Source organism: Mastomys coucha, unplaced genomic scaffold, assembly GCF_008632895.1.
Source record: "Mastomys coucha isolate ucsf_1 unplaced genomic scaffold, UCSF_Mcou_1 pScaffold22, whole genome shotgun sequence".
Lineage (NCBI taxonomy): Eukaryota > Metazoa > Chordata > Mammalia > Rodentia > Muridae > Mastomys > Mastomys coucha.
The window spans coordinates 248,466,761-248,486,944 of NW_022196905.1; the positions used below are offsets into that span (position 1 = coordinate 248,466,761).

The following is a 20,184-nucleotide window of genomic DNA, read 5'->3' on the forward strand; positions in this document are numbered from 1 at the left end:
CAAACTCACAACACAAGGATCCTTCTGCCTCTGCCTCCCGAGTGCTGGGATGAAAGGCTTATACCTCCATCCCTGAGAACTTTTAACACACACACACACACAATTAGCTAATTAGCTGACAGTGGCTAATAACATGTCCATTACTTCAGCATAACCATCCCTTTTGTAACAAAACCATATAAAAATCTAATCTTAGTGATTTTTAAGCGCTGCATTCATCTCTTGCCAGTAATACAATACCACAGAGCAAGTAAGTTATTCAGAAGAAAAATTTATTTTGATCCTCATTCTGGTCCAGGGTGAGAAACCAATTCGGCCATGACGTTCTTATAGGACGAGCCCCAAGGCAGTTATCTGTGTGTTCAGGTCTCTCTCTTTTTACAAATCCACCAGAAATGCAACCATGGGGGCTCTAGACCTTATCTGGCATTAGATGCCTCCAGAGGACCCAACTGTAAGCACCAGAGTTGGATTTCAATTATTCTGCAATCATAGAATGGGAATTAAAGGTCAACACATAAACCCTTAGTGAAGGTCACACACAAACACATGGAAACCATGGCGACTTGCTGTATCATACATAGTTATAAAGCATAGTGACCATGCTCAGTACAGATGGGAAATCATGTTCCATCCATTCAAAACTGGACCAGCATCTCCCCAGCCTCTGAAAACCACCACTCTACTCTTTTCTTCTATGAGTCTGACTGGTTTAGATCATCTATATACATGAAATCATAGGTTTGTTTTTCTGTACCTATTTTATTTCATTTAATGCAATGTCCTCTGGAGCTAGCCATATTGTCATGATTGACAGACATTCCTTCTTTGCATAGTAGTCCACCATAGTATGTATATGCATGTGCATGTATATGTATGTGTGTGAATTTGTCATATTTTCTGTATTTGTTCACCCATTGATCTACACTTGAGTTGATTCCCTGTCTTGGCTATTCAGTACTGTGAGCATGTAGATATCTTCTGTACACTGATTTCATTTCTTTTGGATAAAGACTCAGACATAAAATATTTGGGTTGTATGGTGGCTCTATATCTATCTGCCTGCCTGCCTGCCTGCCTGCCTGCCTATCTATCTATCTATCTATCTATCTATCTATCTATCTATCTATCTATCATCTATCTATCTAGGTTTTGATACAGGGTTTCTTTGTGTAGCCTTGGCTGTCCTAGGACTAACTTTATAGATCAGGTTGGCCTTGATCTCATAGAAATCTGCCTTCCTGTGCCTTCCAAGTACTGGGATTAAAGGCACATGCCACCAATGCCTGGCTATTTTTAACTTTTTTGAAGAAGTTCCATGTTGTTTTCGACAATGACTTTGCTAATTTGCATCTCTACCAACAGTCAACAAAAGAGTGCACATTTTAACTGGATTCCCTGCTGTCTATTACATTTCCCAGCCTGCTTTGCTGCAGCTTATGTGTCAGAACTGGCCAATGAGTGAAGGCAGTGGGATTTCCAAGGTTTCTGCTTGGAGACAGACAGTGCAGCAGGAGGTCTCCCTTCTGTCCCCTGCTGTCCTCCTGGCCTCCAGCTTGACTGGTAGCACAGCATCCCCAGGGTCACTCTAGCCCATGAGGTGACATCGAGGAAAGAGCTGTGAGACAGACTGGCAGAAAGGAATCAGAAGCTGTGTCCCATAAGACTGTTTAGATGCCTTATCAGTATGGCCCATATAACCCTGTGTTTTGTTTCCTGGCTGTCTATAGTAGACTGAAACTGTGACAAAGCCAAGGAGAGAGGTTTGCAGTAGTTCAGGCAGGTGACAACAGTCATTTGAACTAAAGTAGTGACACTGAAGGGGAGTTAAGAGGTTTTATTTGAGCCACCAAGATCTGGATAAGGAAGTGAATTAAAGAACGGAGCTAGTAAGACTCAGAAAATTTTGGTCAGTCACAGAAAAAAAATGAAGGCACCGTTTGCCAATCGGACCAAGGATGGAAAAGCAGGCTTGAAAGGCTGGACTCAGGAGCTAAATGTTGAGGTGTTGAATTGTCTCTTGGACTTGGAGAAGGTATTAGTGACCGTGGCTCAAAGACTTTTTATGAAATGCTGCGTACAGAAGCCAAGATGTTTCAGAGAGAATAGAGATCGAGGAAGTGGCAACACTGGGTCTAAATTAACATCCAGGAGTTTTACTACAAAGTCATTGAAAAAAGTGAGAGGGGGCATAGATAGAGGTGTAGTTTTTAGATATGTAACATGAAGCTTTTCAAATGTGATTGTAAGCTGTTGTGTGCCTATTCTGTAAAGAGTGAAATCCAGAGATTTGGGGCAGTGCTGAAATGACAGAGAGGCCAGTGTCTAGTGTGTAGGAGAGAGGCTGGTCCTAGGAGGAGCAGGGTGAAGGCAGAGGACAGATGAGGAAGCAAGGGCCCATCACTGGAGGGTGGTGTAAGGGTACTAGATCAAGCATCTTTAAGCTGAAGAGGAAATCACTTGTCCTAGTAGATGATATTATATGAATTAGAATTATGATTTCTAATTCATATAATTATGAATTCTAATTATATGAATTAGAAGTAAATTCACATTATCATTTTATAGTAAATGCAAAATAGTTAAAACAAACTCCTACATCCCATCTCTCTTTCCACATGCAAGGTCAAAAGTCACTCTCCTAATATATGGAGAAATGTAGCTGTCCCCAGGATGCTGAGTCCTCAGCTGGACCACAGGCCAAACCTAAGATATCTGGCCAATCCTGCTTTTAAACTGAATGGGCTTTCTAAACCAAGAAATTCCTTCTGAGGGTGAATCTGTGATTGAGAAGCTATGATCTATTGGAGACTTGTCACTGGTCAAGGAATTCAACAGGTTATAGGGGGGTGTGTGCCAATGGCGGACTTCCCTAATTCCCTGTCCGATCTAGTTTCCCTTGACTGCCATTCCTGCAGCATACTTAGGAGTGGAGAAAAGGGACAGAAGGAAGTGAGCTTTTGGCACATTGGCCTTGGCTTTGACATACAGTCATTTATTGGAGTAGAAGACTCCATTTCCCCCTGCCATGTCTCCATAGGAAAGAATTATTACCATACTTGCCTTCTATCAAGGGACTAATGTCAAAATCAAGACTCACTCTTTTCACTCCCAGAGTCAAATCTTATCTGCTCATATTTTTCAGCTGTTTTTAAGGATTGGAGTGTGTATGTATGATGGCGGTGGGGTCGGGGGGGGGGCGGAGTTTCAGGAAGAAGGCTGTCTGGACTTTACTGTTACTGGGGTAGCCTTTTAGGATGGAGAGTGACTCACGACTGAGTCTGTCATAGTCTAAGGGAAAGAGCTTGGAACAAATGTCCTGCCTTTGAATGGTGACCTGATTCCTCTGCATCTCAGGACAGCAAAAGGGATTCCATCAGCATGAGCAGTTGCACCAGTCTAAGTCCAACCAGTGAAGCGCTGTATAACATAATCTATATATTGCATAGTCTCATATACTCATATGTCTAACCTTGGAAATTGGAGTGTGCCATAAAGGAACTGCTTAAAAATTATCTTTATGTTCTTTCCTGGATGTGGAAATCAATTAAGGGAAAAACAAGCAAACAAACAAACAAACAAATTGTGACTTCATGCCTAAATTCTGTTTGGGAATTTGAGAAGATTCCACAACATCCCTGCTACCACATCAACCAACCTCCTCAGCCATCTCTAGCTGCCTTAAACCCTAACAGAGCAAGACATAAGTCAGGAGCCTGGGACTAAAAACAAAACACCCCAGGTTGGCCCAAGAGCCCCACTCTACAGGACCCCCTCCATGCCTTAATTAATACTAGTCTGACTGCTTTCCAGTTTGTAATTCCCAACAAACCCTTTGCTGGCTGGGTTTGAGTACCTAAGGGAGATAAAATGAAAGCAGTTTTCTGCCTCTTTAAGGCTCTGTTGTCATCCTACTAAACAATCCTTGAGATTGAATTCTAAGGGTTTTCCTAGGATCAGATACTTCGGTGCAATTTGTACTTCCTTCTGTCTGGGTGTCATCATTCCCAAGCTTGGCTTTGCCATCTGAAAAGCAAAATCAATTGCAAGGCTAAGAGCCCAACAACTTAACTTTAATACATTTTGAGAGTACTGTTCATTAATTTTTATTGCTCACGCCTACCCAAAGACTTTCCCTTGCCAGGAACACTGTGTTCCTGGATCTCTCCCGCTTAGTTCCTTTTGTGTTTCAGCTCTGCATCCAAAGGTCACCTCCTCCGGTAGGCTTCCCTGGTTATTTAAGACCCAGCAGCCCCTTCTCACAGCAGCGTTTGTCTTACTTACTATTCTACTGCAACAAAATACCACGATCAAGGCAATTTATTGAAGGGAAGGCTTATTTGAGATCCTTGTCCCAGAGGGATAAGAGTCCGTCACAGTCACCATTAGGCAGGCACAGCCAGCACAGAGACACCATGGCAGGCAGGCATGGCCACTGGAGCAGAGAGCTGAGAGATCACATCTTAAACAGCAAGCATGAAGTAGGGAGAAGTGGCAGGGTAACAGGGTGTGGTAACTGGCTGGGTGAGGCTGTGAGATCTCAAAGCCAATCCACAGTGATATCCTTCTTCTAGCAAAGCCACAACCTTCTAAGCATCCCCAAACTTGATACCAAGTTGATACACCATCAACTTGATACCAAGTGTTCAAATGCCTGAGACTATGAGAGACACTTCTCACTCGAACTGCTAGAGCTTTTGACAATATTATATTTTCTCAAAGCCCCCACTATGCTCAGAGCCCACCTTGCCCTACTCCTAGGGACATTTTTAGTACTGTCACTGTCGTCACATCCGCCACACAAGTAAGCACATGTTGACTTTTCTCTGAGTGCCTCTCATCAGTCATCATATTTAGTACATGAGATTAATCATGATGAGCCATATTTATTGAGACCTTCCTCCCCGCCAGACGCTAAACTCAGCCCGCACATTAGTTCACAGTTCAGATCAGCATCAACTCTTGCTGGGGACTACTGTGGTGACCTACTAGCTGGCCCTTTCTCTACTGAAGCCTCCACATAGTCCGCCACCCACATGGTCACCAGTGCTTTTCCAAAACTATAAATTGGGTTGTGTGTGGGGGGTCAGCTGTCCATGGTGTTGTTAATGTTTCCTGTCATCCTCAGGTCCTGCCACTGGCTTAAAAGATGCCCTGTGGCTGCCCTGCCTGCCCCTCACCTCTTCTAGGTCTCTAGCTACTCCTTCTGCCTTGTTTCTCTCTGGCCATAGGCTCCAAGTCATGCTTCCCCAGAGAGCCATCCAGACTCATAGTTTCATTTCTCACTCTGGTCTTGGCGGACATGCCTCCCTTTTTGTAGAGCCCTTTCCGGCCTCCTTCCTCCAAGCACTGTTTTAATCACACTTTGTTTGTTTGCTTGGTTGATTGCTTATTTTTCATTTGGTGCTCTCCAATGTTATATTCCTGATTGCCCTTCATTTAACAAATATTTGTCAAATTTTTGCTAAGTCCAGGCTGTGGTGTAGACAGTGAGATGGGAGAGCTAAGTTTAGGTGGCATAGACAGTAAGGTCTCTGTGAGAGAATGGACCACTGTACAGGTCCTGATGAGATGAAGGAAAAAACACCAGGAGTAACCAGAGGGAAGCCAGGTGTGAGTGAGCAAATGTCCTGTACAGAAGCTCTGAGTGTGAATAAACCAACGCAGTATGTGGAGGCTCTAAGCTGGAATGAAGGGTTGTAGCTGCAGAAGTGAACCAGCAGGGCAGGAGATGTGGCTGAGGAAAGGGCAGAGGCCTCACTGCGGAGTCCTGGAGAGCATGGAAGCCCTCAGCCTGGCCAACCTTGGGGGAGGCACTATCTGAAGTGATTTATAATTTATCTGGATCTCTCTGGCCCTTAGTTGGAAATGGGTTTTGAATAGGAAGGTTCCCATTAGCCTAGGAAAACCTGCAGTGCTAGGAGGAGGGTGGCAAGACATGTTGTACTCAGACTATTTCTTTGTTTAAGTTTATTTTATGCACAGTAATGTTTTGCCCACCTTTTTGTGTATATGAGAGTGTCAGATCTTCTAGAACAGGAGTTACAGACAGTCGTGAGCTGCTATGTGGGTGTCAGGAATTGAACCCAGGTCCTCTGGAAGAGCAGCCAGTGCTCTTAACTGCTGAGCCATCTCTCCAGCCCCCAGAATATTCCCTCCAGGTAGGCTGAGCTCTCTCACAACATCTGGGATCCACTGCCTGAGGCTAGTTTGGTTTGACCCTGGATGTGGTGGGAGGGGTCTCTAGACTCTCATCCAGCGGTAGGCTAGAGTAGACTTGCTCACATAACAGTGGCAGGGTCTCAAGAACAAGACTAGAAATACCAAAACTTCTGGAAACTTACATTTAAAACTAGCACAGCACATGCTACTTTATACTGTTCACAACAAGAGGACAAGAGGTACAGCCATACCCCTCACTCCTGATGGAAGTGCAGAATCATATTGCAAAGAATATGTGTAAAAGAGACCATTCATCAGAATCATCAATCCAAATACATAAGGTAGAAGGATGAATAGGGTTTAGATGCATATGTGTTCAGCCCATAGCCAGTGACCCTCATAGCCCAGGACGACTATGTGCTGGGAGAGGTCCTTTTCTGGGGAGACAGAAACAAGGTCTACCCCATCCATATAAGATCACAACATAAAAATCAAAACACAATTCCAGCAAATATAACCCAAGGAACCAGTGAAGTTTTTTTAAGATGGATTGCCCACAAGAGCATAGGTAACCCCAACACAGCTGAACTGGAAAGTCTGTCCAGCGTGGGTGGCAGCTTCCCCTTCTGCTTACCTTACCTAGCCTAGATAATCTAGTCCCTTTCTGAGAGACCTCTGAGGCCATAGCCATGCAGCGAGGACCTAATTCTGGGAGGAACAGCTGGAATCTCAGTTGAGGTCTGGCTTCTTTCTCCAGCTCTTCCTCCTATGGCAGCAACATTATCAACAGTCAACAAGCCTGACTTGATGGTGCTGATCTCTTCCAAGCAAGCACCAGTGATCCACTGAATATGCTAGCTGTCTTACACAGAAGACCACATTCTACAACACTGCGTGTGTAGTCCAACACATTCTGAGACCACAGTGTCATCTTGTAATGCCAGAAGTGGTCACTCCTTGTAGAAGGAGGACATGAGGGACTAGTAGCAATCTTTGCATCTAAAGAATACTGTGCCTTGACTTTCATCACACACACACACACACACACACACACACACACACACACTTCACCTCCCAACCATCAGGGAGACACCTGAACTCCAAGCACCTGTCCTGGCTGATAGGTTTTGACACTTGACCTGCCCTTCCCTCTCAGCAAGAAGAATGTCAGCAAAAGCACACCTCTGCTTGTCCTGAGATGTCTGTAGAGAAATATAGTACGTGCCTGTACATTACCTGCCATAACCCCTATTTCTCCTTTTACAGTGATCTTGATCACCATGCTGGTATCCCCACAACTAATGATTGTGCCCTCCCCTGGCAGGATTATGCCCATATGTTGACCTGCATCACTGAAAGAGAAAAGTTCATTGTGCCCGTCAAAGCTAGAGGGGCTCGAGCCATCCTGGACTTTCCTGATGAGCTGAATTTTTCCACTTGCCCGGTGAAATACAGCACTCAGAAGGTTCTGCTGGTCCGAAACATTGGCAACAAAGACTCCATGTTCCACCTCAAAACTCGCAGGTATGCATTCCTGCAGCTCCTGTCTTTGATTGATTACAGCTAGCTCTGGCTGGCACAAGTAATTTGCTTGAATAGCACTGGGGTAGGGGAGGGGATGTTGCTTGTTACAGCTTCAGCTAGGAGACTTCCTTGATGCAGACAAGGCTGTCTCTTTATCCTGAACATTCCAGGTTTACTATCCATTTCTTACCAAATTTTACCTTCTTTAATACAGAGAATAACCCTTGGGAATTTATAAGGCTTAGTTTTTGACATAGGCTTTTTGATCAGAAAGTCTTTTGGCTGGGTTAGTTTCCTATTGATGATGTGTCAGATTATCATACATTCAGTGACTTCAAGCAATATAAACTGATTGTCCCATACTGCCATAGATAATCTCACATTGCCATGGGTGTCAGCAGACTGTTAGCCTTTCTGGAAGCCTGTGGGGAGAACAGAACCCTTAGCTCTTCATCTTCTACAGAGTTATCAATATTCCTTGACTTGTGATCCTCAATCTTTTCATCAGAAAGAGAAAGAGAGAGAGAGAGAGAGAGAGAGAGAGAGAGAGAGAGAGAGAGAGAGAGAAACAGACAGACAGACAGACAGACAGACAGACAGAGACAGAGAGAGTCAGAGAGGCTGGGGGAGGGAGAGAGAAAGACAGGGATGGTAGGGAGAAGCCAGAGGAGCTGCCTCAAAAAGCAGCCTTCATCCCTGGACCAAATCCCCAGACCATCTTCCCAAGGAGTCTCAGACCAGTGTTTCTAAGAGACCTCTGCCAACCCCCCAAAACAAAGGCAAGGTCTGACTTTGAAAATTCTTTAGGGGTTGCAGGAAGTTTCCCATTACGTGATTGGGTTCTGCATAGCATATATTGCAAGGAGCATGGAAGAGCCAAATATCTGCCAAGTCACAGAACAGACTGCTTCTTAACGCTGTCCCAGAGGGAGGGAGGGGAGCTTCAGGGAGGCGTGGCCTCATGCAGGCTATGGGATCAGGCTTAAAAGTTCAAGCCAATGCTCTGACAATACTTAGTACTACTGACTTTGTAATGTTACATGATGAGAAGGGACTGAGTTGATAGATGCAAATAAAACTGCTCAGTAGCTGACCTTAAAATGGGACAGATTGTGCCATCCTAGAGTTAGAGGCAGACAGATCTCTTTGTGTTTGAGGCCTTTCATGTCTACATAGTGAGTTCCAGGACAGCCAGGGCTATGGAGACAGACCCTATCTCAAACCAAACAACCAAACAACCAAACAACCAAACAGAAATGGAGCATATCAATGAAAGTTCACTGGATGGACCCAATATAAGCACCAGAATTTTAGGAAAACAGAAGACTGTGTTAGGTATGGGAAGAGAGCTCTGCCTGCTACAACTGGCTTTGATGATGAGAAAGCTTATGCCAAAGAGGTTGTATCAAGGACACAAGGGTAATAAGTGATGGAGTTGGATTTCAATTTGACATTTTATTGTGTGTCTAGTGTTCTGAACCCTGTGGAATAATATAAAGTGAGACTGTCTCTGCTCTCAAGAGACTATCTCTGCTCTTGCTTTCCATGTAAACCTGGTAACCTGCTTTCAATCCCTGGAACCTATATGTGAATGTGATTGAAGAAAAATCTATTCTACATAGCTGTCCTCCAGCCTCCACAAGAATACCATGACATTCATGCACACATGCAAACACTAGCAATAATAAACGAGCATTCAAATAAGCACTTTAAATAGTAAAAAGGAACATTCGTTATGGGCATATGAATGGTGGTTAAAGGGTTGGAGAGGGCTCCAGGGTTAGAGATGTGTGCTACTCTTCCCAGTGCCCACTTTGGGCGGATTACCACCATATGTAACTACAGGACATCCGATGCCCTCTTCTGATCTCTGTGGACACTGTGCTTATATGTACATACCACCTATCCCTCCCACAACACACATATTCACACAATTTAAAAAATAAGTCTGCAATGGTGGTCATCAGTGGGGTCTTAGCAAGGACGATGGCCCAGAGAGAAGGCAGAAGATCAAGCTGAGGCAGGAGATCAGGTGATTTTCTATGACTTGTGATTTGTGAGCTCATGTTTTTCAGAAGGACTTTCTCTGTAGAATCCTTTTCCTGCTTGAAGGACATAGGTCTCCAGAGGAATCAGTGTTTATTTCCACAGGCTCACACCTATCTCTAACTCCATTTCGAAGGGGTTTATCACCTTCTTCTGGCTTCTGTGGGCTCCTGCACATGCACAGTGCATCCAAACTCTGGCAGGCATACATGTATACATATAAATAAAAACATTTAAAGCAGTATATTGATATTTTTGTAAGTCATCCAATATGGAAAGACAAATAAAGGCAGAATATCTTCCTGGATCAGTTGGCTGATTCTTACATTTTTCACGAAACAGTTTCTTATCTATTAGATACCTATAAATACCAAGCCAAAAGACCAAAACCCAAACCAAAATGAAACAAAACAAACCCACATTCAGCAGTGTGAGATTGCTGAAACAGATCTAAAACATGTCCTTTCATTTAACCATGTAGCTTGAAAAAAAAATCATTATTTTCCTAACATAACAATTCCAGGTTAAAACAATGAGTAAACTCAGGGACCAATGGGAGTCACAGGCATTAGAGATCCTGGTCCGACATTCCCACTTTATAGCTGAAGGTGTGAGAAAGGATTGACCTATCACATTCTCTTTGGAAGTTAACACTGAGGCTGCGTTAGCATGTATAGACTGGTTCAGAGCTTGTTTCAACTGTGCCTGACCATGAGTCACCAGAAGGAGACTAGAGGCCAGGGGGCTGGGGTGTTCCTCATCCCTCTCTATCTTCAACTGAACCCCATCTGGCCTGCCATCAGACTGGCCTGCCATTTGACTGGCCTGCCATGGTTTCAATGTCTCCTGATCCCCAGGATCTCATAACACTGATCCCTCCTTCCTTCTGCTTCCAGCCTAAGGATGGAAATGTCTAGTTGCTGCTAGCCATCCCTTGTTATGCTAAGCTGGGTTTCTCATTTTGCCCATCTTTGTATAGCCAAGTCTCTCAAATCCCCACTTTGCAAATTCTGCTGTCTTCCTCTTTACATTCTTTGTGGAGCTGGTGGTTTCCAGTCACATTGCCAGTGCACTGAACTGCCCCAAATCCTTTAGCATCTCTTCCAGCAATCCCTTTTCTAAATTAGCTACACTCGACTTCTGCTGTTTGTACCTGAGACTCCTCTCAATGGCGGTGAGCAGGAAGGTGGTTGGATTGGTAACTTGTTGGATCTGTGGATCGGAATCTCTGCAGATTCCCGATAGGTGCCCTTTCTGAAAAACATCTCAGGTGGTTCTGCCTCCCAGACAGAGGACTCCTGTCAATATGATTCTTAGTAGAGACAAAAGAGGTAGAGGGGGTGACGGTTGAGGACTTTAACATCTAAAGCCTCATCTCTTAATCTGAACACTCTTAGGTTCTGAATACAATGAGAAACAGCTCATGGAAAATTCTGTTAAAAACAGATCTTGGTTTTGTTCTCACTTAAACGATGATCCAACTCATTTCTAAGATGATTAGGTTTATAAGAAGAAAACTTCCCTCACGCATCTGTGGGCTTATCAGATGCACGAGTTGTTGTATCTTGCTCTTTCATCTGTGTGTGCTCAGCATCTAGCAAATGTCTGGAATAAATAAGTGCTCAATAAATGTTTATAGGATGCCTGCCCAACAATATATCACACGGGCAAAGCTGCAACTGTAAGCCTCCACAATAACTTAAACGAAAAATACATGTTCCAAAGACTATAAAATGGGTGTAATGGCTTCTTCAGTAATACAAGGAGCTGTACGCTGTGCTATAAAATACACAGAGAACATAAACAATTACCATTCAGCTTTATTACAAATTTGACCTAGAACTCTAGCAGGTCACACAATAACTTTGGCTATTAAAGTGGGATTAATACAGGGAAGTGGATGAGAGAGGATAGAGAACCAACTTAAAGATCTAAAAGCTCAGGATAGGGGGTTTCCAAAGGGGAGACCTGGAAAGGGGGAAACATTTGAAATGTAAATAAAGAAAATATCCAATAAAAAATATCTAAAAGCTCAAGTTAGAAGTAAAATAGTTCTGCTGTGGGGAGAAAAGGTAATGACATGATCTTCACAATTTACTATTCCAAGGCCAGACTCATATTTTTTCAGAAGACTAAGTTCCTCCCATAATTAAGAATGTGATATTAATGAGGGTGTCATATCAAAACCAAACAGTTTAATAGACAAAACCCACCTTGGACTCCCTGGAGGATCACCACTTTTCACTTCTTTGTGAGTGAGTTTCCTGACACTTGATAGTTTGCAGGCAGCTCAGCCTGAAGGCCCCTAGTAAAATGAAGTGCAAAATCAAATTACAGGCCGTGATTAAGCACCAGTGCCTAATGCACTCTATCCAATTAGCATCTGATTTAGCGGGAGAGCTTGGGGAGCTGCAAGAGGCGAAGGCGATCCCAGGTGACTGTTCTCACTGCTGAAGAAGTTTAGTGTAATCTAAAACTAACAATTAGCATCAGGGAAAGCATCCATTACCACTTTATAGAATTTGGAACTCCTGCAGGTCTGAAAGACCCAACTCTGGGGTCACCTTCTCTATAGAAGATTAGCTGAGGTACGGCGATAAGATAACCTCCAATTCATTTTAAAATGTTCTCTTACTACCAAGGTGTATTTGAAAGGAAAATGGAGGTGCAATTAAAAAAATGTAATATCAAGTATAGAGGCAATGATAGGAGACATCACTGTCATGTTATTCTCAAAGCCAGGAAACTGGGCCCCATCTTCTGGGGTCAGGGTCTTCCTGAGCCAGAAGGGAGGAAAGAACCTCAGGCTTGGGAGACTCGGCATCGTCTGCAAAGGAAGGTCTCCCTGGCTACTGAATGTTTACTCCTTTTCTTTCTTTCTTTCTTTTTTTTTTTTTAGATTTATTTATTTATTATATGCAAGTACATTGTAGCTGTCTTCAGACACACTCCTGAAGAGGGAGTCAGATCTCATTATGGATGGTTGTGAGCCACCATGTGGTTGCTGGGATTTGAACTCAGGACCTTCGGAAGAGCAGTCAGTGCTCTTACCCCACTGAGCCATCTCACCAGCCCCCTGTTTACTCCTTTTCTATTCCAAGACATTATAAAAAAAATTAATGAATGATGGCAAATATTTTATTGGCCTTTGTGATTTGACTGTGGGCTAAGGGGTGCAGCTCAGTGGCGAGTCTAGCATGTGCAAGGCCCTGGGTTTGACTCCCATGAGATTTTACTGTAATTCCATCCAACCACCTTTGCTGCATGGTCCTGTAGTTACAGGGTGGTGTGGGTGGCAGAGACCCAAATGTCAACATGCACACAGGACTCCCACATGCAGAAGAGGTGTGTGTGTGGGGGGGGTGCTGCAAGTACACACACAGCCTGGAGGCAAATCTCACTCCCACCTCTATTTCTGCCTTAGTTGGACAACTTTAGGCAAATTAGTCACTCTTGGGCACACCTGTTTTGGTCATGTTTAAAAGTCAAATGTGTTATTACTTACTTAGGGTATTTTGAATGATTTAGAAGGGTATCATGTGTGGGACAGCCCCATGATAGAGTGCAAGCCCTCACCCCCACCTGCCCGCTGTCAGGTCCTTCCTCTGAGTCCTTCCTATTTCTTCCTGCACTTCACCTTGAACCAGAATTCACTTTCATGGCTTCAGAGGAAACTGGAATTGTCAGGAGCACTACTCTATGTGCAGACCCATGCGGGTGCTCCACACATGTAGCATTCTCTTTGAGGGATGACTTTTATTCGAAGTTGAGGTCAGTGATAGCAAAAGGAGCATCCCATGAGGCAAGCGGTGCATTTTCTGAGAGGATCCTGGCAGTCCTGGGCTGTCTATGCAGGAGGCACAGTGTGCTTAGGCAGAGCAGGAGCAGTGCTTGGAGGATCCTGTGGGTAAAGAGAGTTAGACACATGGAATCAGGATGCAGAACCTGGGCGGGAACAGGTGGTGTGTGACTCTGAATGCTTTGAATGCTGAACTGTATCGGATAGATCACAAGGCCCAGTGATGGTGCCTGAGTGGAAGACTCTTAAATCATGTTGCATGTGTGTGTGTTACAATTTGTGTGTGTGTGTGTGTGTGTGTGTGTGTGTGTGTGTTTTACAATCTCCCCAGAGCTGAATGAAGGAGAAAGAACAGGGATACAAGCTTGAACTTGACTAACAGCTGGGTGTGTCATTGGGTTCCTTCTCCTTCATCCCTGGAATGCCAATGCAGGAAGATAAAATAAACATTTGCATCATACAATACCCCTCTGTGCCAGACACTATTATCCCAAATGCTTCACCTCTGTTGATCCCTTTACTGCACACTGTAACCTTATGAGACAGGTGCTGGCTTGACCCATGTTCTAGATGAGAAAACTGATTTCTAAATGACTTGTCCAAGGTCATGGCCCAGCTAGACTTTGAGCTCATTCAGCCACCACCAGAGGTTAGTTTAGAAGCAAACAACTTCGGTACACCCAACACTGGTGCCAAGGGCCCACTGGAGAGTTGGCGTCATGAGTACCAGGAAGGAGAGAGAGAGAGAGAGAGAGAGAGAGAGAGAGAGAGAGAGAGAGAGGAAGGAAGGAAGGAAAGAAGGAAGGAAGAAAGAGAGATCAAGGAATGGAAGAAGAGATCCAAACGGGGCAGCAGAGAAAGTGGACAGACATTTTTCTCTGGAGGCCACAGAGGTCCTAGTACATAGTCTCGGGTACCTAAGGTGACCCTTGCATCTGCTCTGTACACTCATGGTGGAAAGCTTGGGTTCTCTGGAACTGAGTTCATTATCTACAGGCAGATTTAAGTGATGATGATTCTAAATGCTGTTACAGTAGATGTAAGTACCGGAGGACACAGCTCAGCTGGCCGCTACACTGCCCAACACATTACTTTGAAAAACTAGCAATTTAAAGATGTGCAGTAGACCATGAAAATAATTAAATGGTCTGGATTTCCTGTTTAGAAACAAGAGCTCTATGAGTTTGAGGTGCTTCATGATCGGGTCCAGCTCACTATTCTCTTCCAGGACCACTAAGCAGAACTATCTCCCACTGCTCAGATGTACCCTGTGTCTCAAGATGCAGAATTCTCTCTAAGCACCTCCACCTACTAACTGTATCCCCAATCCCTTCCCCACCCTGTGCATGCCCAGGAAGCTGACCTCTATCGTGTGGCTTAGGAGGCCTTTTGGCTACTTATTTTGCCTCAAGTCCATCATGGCAGAGAGGGCAAGGAAGAACAAGACACTCCCCTTTCCTTCCCTCCTCTGTATTTCACTCAGGTACCTTGCACATGGGGTGGTACCTCCTGCATTTAGGACTTTAGTCAATCAATCGTCTGCAGAAGTACCCTCACAGACTTAGAAGTGTACTCCAGTAATCTCCAAGGTGATTTAAAGCCTCAACTTGACAATGAGATTAACAATCATGGTATTGTTTGATTCACTGTTGCCACTTGGCTTCTGGCTTCCTAGACTGCCTGCCTCCTTTTGCTCACTAGGCAGCCTTCTCCTGGGATTTCTGTGCAGGTTTCTAACTCCCCCAACCCCTTTCTCATGACTTCTTGGGTCTATAGTTGGTAGCAACAGTTAGGAGTCGTTAAAGAGTTTTAAACATGTTAAGGTCCCCACACCCCTCCCATCTCTTTAAAATAGGACCTTGTTAAGCTTTCCCGGTATGAAAGTGCCTTTACTCTGCTTTTGGGACTCCGATAGTTTTCCACTATTAAGACGCTCTCTCATTTGAGCTCTTGCTATACCTGATCTTCAGTCCCTGAAAGGAAGAATTCTTTTTGCAAACGACAGTATTTGTGTACAGGTTTCAGTCTATCCATTATTATAAGCTCGGAGTCCTGAGGGGCAGGCCTTACCATTTTATTCCCAGCAGGAACACTCCACAAATTAAAAAAAGAAGATCTGAAAGACAAGAGTACAAACAGGGACATGTTCAATCTCTTATCTCACTGGTTTATTACTGTTATTCTGACATTAAAATTACTTCTTTCACATTGGCAGGAAAATCATACTGCAGCCCTAGACCGGGAAGGTGGCTGTGAGCTGTATGAAGATCTACAACTCACGTCTCCTCTCCTCATGCAGAGCTAGTCAGAAATATGCTCTGACAGTGTCTCCATATACTTTGTAGGCCATACTCTGTAGAGCCCACGGGCGGAAATCTCAACGTGGGGGAGTCCATGCAACTGGAAGTGAATTTTGAGCCACAGACTGTGGGCAATCATGATGGAAAACTCATTGTGACTTATGACACAGGTAAGCTTTTTTTTTTCTTTCCTTTTAACTTCAGTTCTACATAGTAAGAAGGGGCAAATGGAAAAAAACGAGGAAGCTAAGATCCCTTTTGGTGGCATGAGCTTAAATTAAGATCTGAAAAGTGAAGAGTCAACAACATATGAATGTTCCCACCGGAAATGATGCCAAGTCTTGCAGAATTCCCCCATCTATCTGCCCCACACTGAGAGCCTGAGGAATTCGGGACTCAGGAGGGAACCTACACCTGGTAGTCCCAATGATGGGCAGAGGTTATGTATGTGTGTTTAAAAACTTGAAGGTAATGTCCTCTGACCCCCTGTGCTTTCTGTTTGATATGTAAGCTGCATTTGTCTGTTTTTAAAATGCATGTAAGTCCCAGTTCAAAATATGTACCCAGTAGTCTATTTAAAATCCAGCGGTCTTAATCCTTGCAGCAAGCAAGTGTTGTCCTTAGCATCTTGCATAAATCCTGGACTGTATCTCTTGCCACGAACATGTTCTTAATGACCACATCCCATAATTCATCCTGAGGATTACACTGGCTATTTGCTTTTTGTGGTTTTTTTGCTTTTTTTTTTTTTGTTGTTGGTTGTTGTTTTATTTTTTGTTTTTTGGTTTGTGCTAATGTTTGACTTATAGCCACATAGACTGCTGTCTTTTGAAATATGCAGATGTAGAGGCATACAGCCAGAAGAGAGCTAGCCATGACATCTAGGTCACAGGTCAGCATTGCTGGCTTTGTACCTTTGTGTCAGAGCAAGACAATTCAAGCCCTTCCCTTACTACCCATGGTTACATGGTCCTGGCTCCACCTTGGCCAATGTGACACCCTCACACAGCCAGTGGCATGACAGAATGCCTTACCTCTTTCTGTCAGCTGCAATTCACTGGCTGCCAACTAGAGACCCAAAGTGAACCAGCTTAAACAAAAGAGGAACCTTTTGACCCACATAAGTAAAAACACTTGTCATAGCACAGCAGGACATGGCTTTCCAAAGCATCTGGGTCATTTTACATAGAGTTGGCCAGCAAAGGTTGAGCACTTCCTTAGCACTCACTGCCACTGTGTTCCCCGTCAATACACTAGACCTGCAGACTGGTGTTAAAGGAATGGCTTCAGTTTTCATTTCTCTAATTTATGACGTAAGGCACCTTTTCAGGGATAACTGGCCATTCCTGTACAGTTTCTGTTTGTTTAAATCTTCTGCTTTCTTACTTTTCTTTTATTATGCATTTGTGAGTAACCTAAGTAAACAATCTCAGGTCACTCATCAGAAGATGTAAAGTTTTTTTCTCCCAGTATACAGCATGCCTTCTAATTTCTTCAATGACAGTTCTTGATGAGTAATGATTTTTAATTTTAATAAAATCTGTTACCATTTTGTTTTCCTTTTAAGATAAATTTTTGTTTTCTCCTTGTTAATAAGTCAGCCTTTGCTATTCTGTGGTCGTGAATGTATTCCATATTTATGTCTATGAGCAATATAGTTTTAGCTCTTATGTGTAGGCTAAAGATCCAACTTTGACTTAGTTTTGTGTTGAGAGACCAGGCATCATTTTCTTATGTACACTATCAGCTTCCCCCTCTCTCATTATCTTGTTCTTGATAACTCTTTACTAGTGGACACTGTGAGATTAAAACAATTTCCTTCACACTCTGGGTTTCTATGACTTTCAGTCTTGGGTGGATGTTGGGTCTCTATCAGATAGATGCCTTTATTGACATTACCAATAAATAGTAATGTCAATTACCATTATCTGGTCTTTTATATTTCTAATGTGATGATTGATTGAAAATGCTGCTTTTTTGGTATAAATACAAATGTTCAATTCTGATACATCACTAAGATATATTTACTAATATTTTGTTTGAGAGGTTGGTGTTTGCTCTGGCTGGCTTTGTGTGTCAACTTGACACAAGCTAGAGTCATCACAGAGAAAGCAGCCTCAGATGAGGAAATGCCTCCATGAGATCCAGCTGTAGCATTTTTTCAATTAGTGATCAATGGAGGAAGGCCCAGCCCATCGTTGGTGGTGCCATCCCTGGACAAGCAGGCTGAGCAAGCTATGATGAGCAAGCCAGTAAATGGCACCCTCCATAGCCCCTGCATCAGCTCCTGCTCCAGGTTCCTGTCCTGACTTTCTTTGGTGATGAACAGCAATGTGGAAATGTGAGCTGAATAAACCTTTTCCTCTCCTATTTGCTTTTTGGTCATGTTGTTTAACTGCAGCAATAGAAATCCTGATTAGGACAGTATTCAAGGAATCAGGCAAGATTGCCATTTTCTCTCCAGTGACTTTCTACAGCGGGACCAGCCAGGAGGCTCAGGCCACAGAAGTGGCAGGGCAGCTGGGACAGGATCCTTTCTACCTCCCACTACAACTAGGAGGGACAGCAGATCCACAACCCTTTCTGCACCTTTCCCACAAGCTTAAAGCTTGTCTCCAGGGTATGCTCTGACCCCAGGACTCAGGAGGGATGGCTGATCCACAGCCCTCTATGCATGGAGAGCTGATCTCCTGGAACTGCTGACACAGGCTTACAGACCCACAGGAGGAACAAGCTCCAGCCAGAGACAGCAAGAACATCTAACACCAGAGATCAACAGATGGCAAAAGGCAAACGCAAGAATCTTACCAACAGAAACCAAGACTACTTGGCATCATCATCCAAACCTAGTACTCCCACCACAGGAAGTCCTGGATACCCCAAAACACCAGAAAAGCAAGATTTAGATCTAAAATCATATCTCATTATGGTGATAAAGGAATTTAAGTAGGACATAAATAATTCCCTTAAAGAAATACAGGAGAACACAGGTAAACAGGTTCAAGCCCTTAAAGAGGAAACACAAAAATCCCTTAAAGAATTACAAGAAAGCACAACCAAACACTGTGAAGGAATTGAACAAAACCATCTAGGACCTAAATATGGAAGTAGAAACAAGTAAGAAATCACAAAGAGAGACAACTCGAGAGATAGAAAACCTAGGAAAGAAGTCAGGAAACAGAGATGCAAGAATCACAAACAGAATACAAGAGATAGAAGAGAGAATCTCAGGTGCAGAAGATACCATGGAAAACATTGATACAACAGTCAAAGAAAACGCAAAATGCAAAAAGGTCTTAACCCAAAACATCCAGGAAAACCAGGACACAATGAGAAGACCAAACCTAAGGATAATAGGGAGAGAAGAGAGTAAAGACCTCCAACTTAAAGGACCAGTAAATATCTTCAACAAAATTATAGAAGAAAACTTCCCTAACCTAAAGAAAGAGATGCCCATGAACATACAAGAAGCCTACAGAAATCCAAATAGTTTGGACCAGAAAAGAAATTCCTCCTGCCACATAATAGTCAAAACACCAAATGCACAAAACAAAGAAAGAATATTAAAAGCAGTGAGGGGAAAAGGTAAAGTAACATATAAAGGCAGACCTATCAGAATTACACCAGACTTCTCACCAGAGACTATGAAAGCCAGAAGATCCTGGGTTGATGTAATACAGACCCTAAGAGAACACAAATGCCAGCTCAGGCTACTATACCCAGTAAAACTCTCAATTACCATAGATGAAGAAACCAAAATATTCCATGACAAAACCAAATTTACACAATATTTTTCCACAAATCCAGCCCTTCAAAGGATAACAAAAATAAAACTCCAACACAAGGGAGGAAACTACATCCTAGAAAAAGCAAGAAAGTAATCTCCCAACAAAACTAAAAGAAGATAGCCACATGAACAGAATTCCAACTCTAACAACAAAAGTAACAGGAAGCAATAATTACTTTTCCTTAATATCTATTAATATCAATGGACTCAATTCCCCATTTAAAAGATATAGGCTATCAGATTGGGTACATAAACAGAACCCAACATTCTGTTGCATACAAGAAACACACCTCAGTGACAAAGACAGATACTACCTCAGAATAAAAGGCTGGAAAATAATTTTCCAAGCAAATGGTACCAAGAAACAAGCTGGAGTAGCCATTCTAATCAAATAAAATCAACTTTCAACCTAGAATGATCAAAAAAGATAAGGAGGGACACTTTATATTCATCAAAGGTAAAACCTACCAAGATGAACTCTCAATTCTGAACCTCTACGCTCCAAATGCAAGGGCATCTACATTCATACAAGAAACTTTACTAAAGCTCAAAGCACACATTGCACT

General features: G+C 43.2%; 1 protein-coding gene across 5 annotated transcripts in view; it reads left to right on the forward strand.

Moving 5' to 3' along the window:
* Hydin (HYDIN axonemal central pair apparatus protein) overlaps window positions 1–20,184 on the forward strand; it is a 421,354-nt gene that overhangs the window by 97,525 nt on the left and 303,645 nt on the right. For all 5 annotated transcript variants that reach the window (XM_031341421.1, XM_031341424.1, XM_031341423.1 and 2 more), the window contains exons 6-7: window positions 7,487–7,686; window positions 15,877–16,001. In XM_031341421.1, the coding sequence (XP_031197281.1) occupies window positions 7,487–7,686; window positions 15,877–16,001 (325 nt within the window). The remainder of the gene's footprint in view (window positions 1–7,486; window positions 7,687–15,876; window positions 16,002–20,184) is intronic.